This window comes from Salvelinus fontinalis, chromosome 21, assembly GCF_029448725.1.
Source record: "Salvelinus fontinalis isolate EN_2023a chromosome 21, ASM2944872v1, whole genome shotgun sequence".
NCBI lineage: Eukaryota > Metazoa > Chordata > Actinopteri > Salmoniformes > Salmonidae > Salvelinus > Salvelinus fontinalis.
Window position 1 is genome coordinate 9,193,898 of NC_074685.1, and position 10,152 is coordinate 9,204,049.

The 10,152-nt window shown below is 43.0% G+C and overlaps 1 protein-coding gene across 21 annotated transcripts in view; it reads left to right on the top strand.

Moving 5' to 3' along the window:
* Window positions 1-9,924, top strand: part of LOC129818129 (formin-binding protein 1-like) — a 125,020-nt gene extending 115,096 nt beyond the window's left edge. For 11 of the 21 annotated variants that reach the window (XM_055873739.1, XM_055873735.1, XM_055873740.1 and 8 more), the window contains 4 exons: window positions 2,425-2,557; window positions 2,719-2,849; window positions 2,962-3,134; window positions 3,287-9,924. In XM_055873739.1, coding sequence (XP_055729714.1) covers window positions 2,425-2,557; window positions 2,719-2,849; window positions 2,962-3,134; window positions 3,287-3,465 — 616 coding nt within the window. In that variant the 3' untranslated portion in view covers window positions 3,466-9,924. The remainder of the gene's footprint in view (window positions 1-2,424; window positions 2,558-2,718; window positions 2,850-2,961; window positions 3,135-3,286) is intronic. The other 10 variants (XM_055873744.1, XM_055873743.1, XM_055873748.1 and 7 more) reach the window with 4 other exon arrangements.
* Window positions 9,925-10,152: the final 228 nt, after the last annotated feature.

A 10,152-nucleotide genomic window follows, 5' to 3' on the forward strand; every position in this document is an offset into this window, starting at 1 on the left:
GGCAGATAGGCTGTACCGACTTCAGATGAGTCCCAAGACGGAGAACACCCTCATGTTCGTGAGAGTCTCATCTTTCCATAGAGGGGTCATAATAGTTTTTAGGCCAAATCGTTCGGCCGCTACAGACAATTTTGTGAGAAGACCGATTTTCAGCATGTCTCATGGTCTGGCAAACACCGCTCTAGCTCTGTCACCTTTGCAGATGTGGAAGTGTTACATAAGAGAATGCATGGATTGAGATGCATCTAATGCAGTGGCGATTTTAGCATGTACATCTTGGTGGGGCAAAAAAATAAATTAAAAAAACAAGTTTGACGCATGCCAGCAAAGCCACTACACAACACTAAACAATACATTAATTGCACTATAGCGGTGACAAACGATGCCCACAAACTGTTAGGACAAATATAAAGCTGTCCCAACACCTTAGCCAGATGTAGCAGTGTTATCAGCAGAGCCTCGTCTGGCAGCGAAACAGTTCATTCAGCCTCATTTACTGGCTTTTAAAAAAACATAGCAGATACGGCTGACTTGCTTAAACAAATGTGGTTTCTACTGACAATAGAGATATACAAACTTTGACATAAGGGTACGACGAGCGCATAAGAGGCAATCCATAATTTAGATTAAGACAATGAGTGCGCTAGGATGGACGTAGTCAATATAACTATTTGTTCAGCACTTTTGAAATGCACAGAATTCAGAACATGGGCCGTTATTACAGTATTCTCCCTGTACACCAAGTTAGAACTGTAGGATAAATAAAGCGGGCATATAAGCAGACAATGAAAGCTCTTACAATATTAAACAGGCTATAGGCCTAATCTGCACCACCAAGTCAGAACAGTAGGCTAAGTTGTGCGGTGAAAAGGGAGCAAATTATTAGGGTGAGGCACATGGGCTACTAACAGCTTACTACACAACATACACTTAGTATTACTTTCTTACCTACAGTATACATATCTCCCTGTCATATTACATCATTTATGCAGCAGCATACAATAAATTTTTGGACTCACGTTGTTGTGCTGTGCTCACTTGAACAGGAAGGTGGCGCGGTGGTCCTTCTTGTGGGCTCTAGAAAGAGGCCCGAAATCCAGACTTGGAATTCAGAGTTGGATGACCGTTCAAAATGATTTTCCGTATTTTCACAGTCGGAGATAGTTTTATCCGAGTTCCCAGTTGTCTTGAACTCACTGAAGTCTGTGCTTTCCCAGATCCGAGTTTCCAGTTGTTTTGAAAGAGGCAGAAATCATGCTGAATTGACAGCATGGCACATGTATTAAAAACTTTCTGGCCCATGGCGTTACCCCCTTTTTTGTGATATCCATTTGGTAGTTACGATATTGTCTCATCGCTGCAATTCCCCTACGGACTCGGCAAAGGTCGAGAGCCCGCACTGCTTCTTGACACACTGCTCGCTTAACCTGGAAGCCAGCCGCACCATCTCAATGTGTCGGAGGAAACACTGTCGATCTGACGCCCGAAGTCGACCGACCGGCCCGCCACAAGGAGTCGCGATGAGACAAGAACATCCCGTCCGGCCAAACCCTCCCCTAACCCGGACGACGTTGGGCCAATTGTGCACCGTCCCATGGGTCTCCCGGTCACGGCAGGCAGTGACACAGCCTGGGATCGAACCCCGGGCTGTAGTGGCGCCTTATCACTCATTGTTGAATTCGCGATTTCCAATTTATGTAATGTTTATGTCCAATGGCCGATGAGCACCGATACTTTTATCTATAATTTCTCTTCATATGGCAAGGATTGAAAAGGATTTGCCAGTAGATTGCAGACTTGATGATGGCTGCTTGTCTAGATTGCTAGCTAAGATTTTGAAAGTATGAGGTTGACATCAATCTAATCAAAGCTATGGTAGATATAACGTGATTTTACATTTTATCTGTGGCCAATGACCTTGAGCCTTCTTGGATGGGCACTTCTAATGTAACTCTATGGCAGCATCCAAGGGACTTGAATTTTCGAGCTCTCTCCGTAGATTTTGCGGTGACGTAGTGTCCCCATGAGTGAAATAACACTGAGCCAATCACAGCGCAACTAGAGAACCCCTCCGTTACGTATTTTCCGCTGGCTGCCCCACCACCACAGAAAGCACTGAGCTAGGCTGAAACACCTGCATGTGGCTTTATTAACTCATTAATGGATTTATTTTTATATTGTTTGCAAACTGATATGTGACACGTATTAATGCCAGAATAACATGCAAAACAGAAAGAAAAAAATGGCTAAACAGGTGGGGCTCTTCTCTGAATGACACGTCGCCACTGATCCAATGCAAAGAAACGATATCTCTAGCTTAAACTGACATATGTATGGTCATTCTGTTATTTTACTAATTAGATTTCTGCGGGGGAACGGATGATGACATTAGTTAATATCTCTTCCTCTGTGTCCATCCATCAGAGATGCCCTAACTAAGATGAAGGGTGTGTATGAGAAGAATCCCCAGATGGGAGACCCTGCCAGTGTGGACCCCCGGCTAGTAGAGATGGCAATGAACATCGAGAAACTGCAGTCCGAGGTCCAGAAATTCGAGGTGAGTCATCATAAGCCCTCTTGACCTATCCCAGACATTAATTCATTTCTAGATGCTGGACGGACTGTGAGTGTTGCTAGTATAGCTCTGGAATGAACTACACTAGCAGATCTCATCTCACATCCCTAACGTGCGTGTGTGTGTCTGACTGTCCCTACCAGGGATGGCTGGCGGAGATGGAGGGGAGGTTACCGTCGAGGAGTGACCCTCCCAGGAGACAGAGTGGTCTGTACGAGTCACAGAACAGCAACAGCACCATGGTCGACAACAACTGTGCACAGGACAGAGAGAGGTACAGTACACACAACACACACTCCATTAATCAACACAGCTTTCTAGTTTGTTACAGTATGTGTTGTGAGATTGCTATAGTTACTGTGTGTGTGTGTTTGGTGGTCCTTGAGCAGCCCGGATGGCAGTTACACAGAGGAGCAGAGTTCAGAGACTCAGGTCAAGGTGGCCATAGCAAACACTCCAGAGTTTGATGATGAGTTTGACGATGGGGATGAGGAGACACTGCCCACCATCGGCACCTGTAAAGCCGTCTACTCATTTGAAGGTAATACACCTTTAACAGGTAATAGACCAATCAGAGACAACAACACGGGTAATGTGGGCTGGCACATCTATTTGACTATTTGAGAGAAACGCAACAATAATACTTTCCCACCTAGTTTTTTTTACACTGTCTCTCTCCCTCCTTTCTTTCCTCCTCCCTCTCTCCCTCAGGTCATAATGAGGGGACTATCTCAGTGACAGAAGGAGAGCTGCTGTTTGTAATAGAGCAGGATAAAGGTGATGGCTGGACGAGGGTCCGCAGGAACGAAGAGGAAGAAGGCTACGTACCCACGTCCTACGTCGAGGTCTTTTTGGAAACAAACACCAAAGGTGCTATGACATACATTTAACTGAAGGGTTTTTCTTTTGGGATGGGACGAGAGAAGGATTTGGTGAGAGAAGATGGGAGGAGTGAGGGGGATGGTTGGTTAGACCAGAGTAGACTCCTCCCACTCTCTCCCTCTCTGAAAAATGGACCAATCAGAATTTCCATCTGGCTCTGTCAGGGTTTCCACCCGGGTCAGTTTTGCATTTTAACCTAGAAAGGTCAAGGTTAGGGTTGGGGAAGCTAATCCTAGATCTGTATCTAGGGGAGTGTTGTTTTCCCACTGGTTCTGAGAGAATCCTCTCCTCGTTTGCTTTAGTGCCACTGAGTGGCCAGCCGGGAGCACTGTCATTACCTCTCCAGTCAACTCAATGGAAATCAGGACAGTTTTAATGATGATTTCAACAAGTGCTGCTGTCTTTTTGTTCTTGATATGCATAGTGTCATATTTCCCAACTTTTTGAATCTGCTGCCATTTCTTTCTCCCCAGACATGTAATCAACTGACCTCAAAAGTATATTTGATCATAGCCAATGGCCTCAAAGATAGACTAGTTGAGGTCAGGATGAAATCTAAATGGCAAATGTAAGTTTGTATGTGTATCTGTGTTTGACTGACATAAGATGTGATGGTCTGTATCATCTTCCCACACAGAGGTGATATTTGAAGAGAACTAATATAGGCTCTTAAATAAACTTTTTGGGGGGGTTAAAACCACAGGATAGTTTTTAAAGAGCATGTGGGGAAAAAATCTACACCAGTTGCTTGCTGTCCCCAATAGTAAAGCATGCTAGATAGTACAATGTAGAAATATGCTAATGAGAAGTTATTGATTCTGCTATACATAATGACTTCATGCTGTACCTAATTCATGACAAATATATTGTTTTGAATAACAACCCCTCTCCCTTAGATTGTCTCACTCCTTTACAGTCAAGATGCACCAAACACATACTCACATACTTAGGTCCAAGAAAGAGGCTACTTTATACAGTGGGGCAAAAAAGTATTTAGTCAGCCACCAATTGTGCAAGTTCTCCGACTTAAAAAGATGAGAGAGGCCTGTAATTTTCATCATAGGTACACTTCAACTATGACAGACAAAATGAGGGAAAAAATCCAGAAAATCACATTGTAGGATTTTTTATGAATTTATTTGCTAATTATGGTGGAAAATAAGTATATGGTCAATAACAAAAGTTTCTCAATACTTTGTTATATACCCTTCGTTGGCAATGACAGAGGTCAAATGTTTTCTGTAAGTCTTCACAAGGTTTTCACACACTGTTGCTGGTATTTTGGCCCATTCCTCCATGCAGATCTCCTCTAGAACAGTGATGTTTTGGGGCTGTTGCTGGGCAACACGGACTTTCAACTCCCTCCAAAGATATTCTATGGGGTTGAGATCTGGAGACTGGCTAGGCCACTCCAGGACCTTGAAATGCTTCTTACGAAGCCACTCCTTCGTTGCCCGGGCGGTGTGTTTGGGATCATTGTCATGCTGAAAGACCCAGCCACGTTTCATCTTCAATGCCCTTGCTGATGGAAGGTTTTCACTCAAAATCTCACAATACATGGCCCCATTCATTCTTTCCTTTACACGGATCAGTCGTCCTGGTCCCTTTGCAGAAAAACAGCCCCAAAGCATGATGTTTCCACCCCCATGCTTCACAGTAGGTATGGTGTTCTTTGGATGCAACTCAGCAATCTTTGTCCTCCAAACACAACAAGTTGAGTTTTTACCAAAAAGTTCTAATTTGGTTTCATCTGACCATATGACATTCTCCCAATCTTCTTCTGGATCATCCAAATGCTCTCTAGCAAACTTCAGACGGGCCTGGACATGTACTGGCTTAAGCAGGGGGACACGTCTGGCACTGCAGGATTTGAGTCCCTGGTTGCGTAGTGTGTTACTGATGGTAGGCTTTGTTACTTTGGTCCCAGCTCTCTGCAGGTCATTCACTAGGTCCCCCCGTGTGGTTCTGGGATTTTTTTGTGATCATTTTGACCCCACGGGGTGAGGTCTTGCGTGGAGCCCCAGATTGAGGGAGATTATCAGTGGTCTTGTATGTCTTCCATTTCCTAATAATTGCTCCCACAGTTGATTTCTTCAAACCAAGCTGCTTACCTATTGCAGATTTAGTCTTCCCAGCCTGGTGCAGGTCTACAATTTTGTTTCTGGTGTCCTTTGACAGCTCTTTGGTCTTGGCCATAGTGGAGTTTGGAGTGTCACTGTTTGAGGTTGTGGACAGGTGTCTTTTATACTGATAACAAGTTCAAACAGGTGCCATTAATACAGGTAACGAGTAGAGGACAGAGGAGCCTCTTAAAAAAGAAGTTACAGGTCTGAGAGCCAGAAATCTTGCTTGTTTGTAGGTGACCAAATACTTATTTTCCACCATAATTTGCAAATAAATTCATTAAAAATCCAACAATGTGATTTTCTGGATTTTATTTTCTCATTTTGTCTGTCATAGTTGAAGTGTAGCTATGATGAAAATTACAGGCCTCTCATTTTTTAAGTGGGAGAACTTGCACAATTGGTGGCTGACTAAATACTTTTTTTGCCCCACTGTATATATATATTTTAGTTTTGGACTATTCTGGGTCTTTCTTTTCATACAGGAATACAGGATTGAGAATGAGCAGTACCACCATTTTCCCTCTCTCGGTGAGAACATTGTGAGAACGGACTGTTGTGGGGCTGATTGGAAAGTTGGTGCTTGGTTGGTTGCTAGCTCATGCATGGGTTTTGAGTAGCACCCTTGTGCAGATGAGTCGATTTGAGAAGCATCTGTGCTAAAGTATGGTGTTGACAAACTGTTTTATGCCTCTAAAATATCCAGGCATTTATCTTTTGAAAATTACTGAATTGTGCAATCATAGGCCCAAAAGGTCTCTTGGAAGAGATTCCAACTTTGTCAAACCTCAAAAAGCTCAACAAATATGCCTTCACAACTCTTTGTCCTCAGGCAGTAAAGTAATCCCATTTCTGTCAGTGCTAACACAACCATTCTTCCCCCAAACCAGGGTCCAAATGAAATGTGAGGCATCTTAAATTTATAGTCATTTTATGTTTTACATAACATGTTTTGGTGCATGTTTGAGATTGTTAGAAGCTTAAGTCTCTCTTGGTTTTTGGAAATGATAGATTCACACACAAAGCTGACATTTAGAAACAGTAGCAGAATCAAAAGATTCAATTTTTAAAGGTACAGCAACTGATATTAAAGCCAGAGAGAAGGAGCTTCTTGGGTTCTCTGGATTAGATAGTTATCTGACTACAGAACAGTATTATTTCCTTCAGAAGACGAATGCAAAGAATAGTGAACTACATTTTCTTTCCGAGATTCTCGTGTTATTTATACTTTTTTTTTCAAATTGCAGATTCCTAAAAGTGTGAGAGCTGGCTCAGGAATGGCAGGGCAAGCAGCCTCAGCGACAGAGCGACCACGTTCCTTTACGGTCAGAAAGTCAGAGAGCGACATGACTGAGGCAAAGACAGGAGACCTATGATGCATCTCAATTTCCAACCTGATACATTTGTAGAGTTCTCTCCTTCTGCAACGGTCTCTGACCAGAAGCAACAATAAGAGAAAAACATACCAAATTGAGCGCTCGTAAATATTTAATTTTTTAATAGGCTATTATCCATTTATCATTTTGCTTCTTTTGTCTCTGCAAAGCTTTGCTTCTCAATGTACTAACTCGGCTTCCGCTATGCGGCGTTACCGTGGACGCTGTTGGCTCTCTGACCTCGAATGCCCCCCCAAGTACCAACCCACTTCCCTGCCGCTCCTCCCTAACCCCCCTCCTAAAACACGGCAGGGTGTGGTCAGACAGGGCCGTTACCAGCTCTGAAGCAACCCAATCTGCCCCCGACTACACCATCCCACCAGACAGCAAGCCAAACCAAGTCCCTCTCCAGTCCACACTCCCATCCAAATCAATCAGGTCGATGCAGTTGCAGAATCTCTCACTCATTGACTCAGAGCCATCATCGCAGAAGGAACAGTCCAGATCCAGCATCACATGGAGTTTCCATGGAAACAACACATTTATTCCACTCTCTGACTACATATTTTGCAGGTTTCAAACGGATTGAAAAACAGAACATGGGCTGATTCGTCATCTGTATGACTGAAGTTCATTTATAGTGTGTGTACGCGTGTGGGTGCCTGTCAGTATCATGTACATCCCCCATACACACTCCATCCATGACTGAGAAAGGGACAGGACTGGGAGTTCCAGGAACGAGAGGGGTTGGAGACAAGTTCACATTACTTCACTCACCTGCACTCTCTCCTTACCATACCATCATGTGTTGTTACTGGCATCCCGTCTGCTCCTCTCTGGCCACACCCCTCCCCTGCAAGTGTCAGCCGCTGGTCATTGACTGCGTTGAGCGCCATGTCACCGCTTAGGGTGGGGCATCTCTCAGGCGGTGCGTGCGGTGTGCATGCTTGCCCTGTCTCCTCCTTGGCTCGCCTTCTCCCGCTTGGCTCAGGGGGCTGGCTTATGCTCGTCGCCTGGCCTTTTTTGTTTCAGTTAACCCACACGGCCTGTTACACTTCTTAACCAGTTTATCCATTTGTCACCTTTTGGGTTCTGTGCCTGTGGATCATCTACTAGCTGTTCCTTATTTAGTTTTTTGTTGTTGCTGTTTGACTGTTCGTCGTCTCTGAAAGCATGTTCACCTACCTGTGTTTTTAACAGTGAGTGTGTGCTCTCCCTCACAGTAACTCCTCCAGCTCAAATCTCATTACCTGAAGAGAAGAAAATGTGGGATTCCAAAACGTCTGCTTCTGAATGATATCATGCACAGTAAAACATTGAATTTGTCCATTTGTTATACTGTATGTGTGTAATGTTGTTGGCTGACATTGTATGTGTTTGAGAATTGTGTTGAAGGCAAGCGGTCGTTAGTGTCCACTAGCCTCATCCTGTGGATACATGCTGCGGTGTTTCACGTCTCCACTGTATATCCAACAGACAGTGTCCCCTGGAAAAGAACTTGAAGATTATTTAAAATTCTCATGTAGTTTGCTTGGGCCACTTACTACTGCATGTGGAAGTATTGTATACTGTGATCCACACACCTTTTCCACAATGTTGTGACTGAATATGAGACAAGACAAACTTCCTATTGGGCCTTAACTGGGTTGATCCTAGCTACCACTTAATCTAAAAACAAGTTCAAGTTGTGTCACATGCACAAGTACAGTGAAATGCTTAACTTGCATGCTCTACCCAACAGTGCAGTAATCAGGGGGAGTAAGATGCCATTCTATTATCTATGGTATGTTGACTAGGTCGAGACATCTCGTTTTTTTATAAAGGTGGTGAAGGTAGATTACTCTCAATGTCTACAGAGATGATGATGTCCACTGTTTCCCTTTCTTGAAACGCATATAAACATTTTAATTTTGTAATTATTTTTTAACAGTGTTTGGTCGAAGAGATTGCTTTTTAATTTGTAGCTAGTTTCTAGCTGGAAAACTGTTGCACCTGAATTACAAACCACTTGATGATGAAACCAGTTGTTTGATCTGCCTGAAGTCACTGTAGATAAAGTAATGAAAAATATTGTTTAATGAAGCAATTAGTGATACTATTAGCCTCAGGTATATCCCAAATGGCTCCCTATATAGTGCACTACTTTTGATCAGGCTCTGGTCAAAATAATTGCACTATGTAGGGAATAGGGTGCCATTTGGGACTCAGCCTTAAGAGTGTTTTGGGAAAAAACTATTCCAGTATTATTACTCAAGCAACATTTCAAGGAGCAGTAACTGAAATTGTATCAATGCAAACCATGTATATTATCAGCAGCACCACAATTGAAGAGTGATCCATCACCATGTGGGGTCCTAGTCACTTGACATAATTTAAAAAGACAAGCAGCGCAAATCTGCATATTCTTTGGCCGAGAACCAGGTCAGGTCAAAGTTTCACTTTGCTATTCCCACCCGTCCAGCTCTTATTTTGACTAGTGTAGATGTTGACTTGGCAGTTGTTTTGTTTGTTTGTGAGGAGTGAAAAGGCAAAACTGATTTTCATGCAGACCATCAGAAGGTGCATCTCTGTGCTGTGCTGACTGACAGACATACCCACTCAGAGAGCCAGTATAGAGAAAAATCAGCCTAACTCTCGACTGAGACCAACCCAGACCTCCAGCCAGGCCCCAGTGCACCTGTACAAAAGAAAATGGCTTGTTGAAATTAGAGAGAATATATATAAATAAATATGGATTAAACTAAGACAAAAAAGGAAATAAATATATTTTTAAGGTTAACTATTAAAGGCCTTACTTTGTTTTCTCTGCTTTGCTAAGACTGTTTTTTTGTTCTTTTCTTGTGTAAAGTCTGCCAAATGATGTGTTTAGCACTTTTGTTTGTGTTCAAGTTGGTATATGCTTATGTTTTAGAGCACTGAATACTTTGTATTGTGTTAACTGTGCCAATTAAATACATGTAGAAAATAACTGACTTTTTTTCATTGTGTGAGTGGTCTGAGTTAGGCTTACACTGGAACATACAAAACACCTGTTCTTTCCATAACAGACGGACCAGGTGAACGCTATGATCCCTTACGGCTGTCACTTGTTAAATCCACTTCAATCAGTGTAGGTGAAGGGAGGAGACAGGTTAAATAAGTGTTTTTAAGCCTTTAGACAATTGAGAAAACGATTGTCTATGTTTGCGATTGAGGG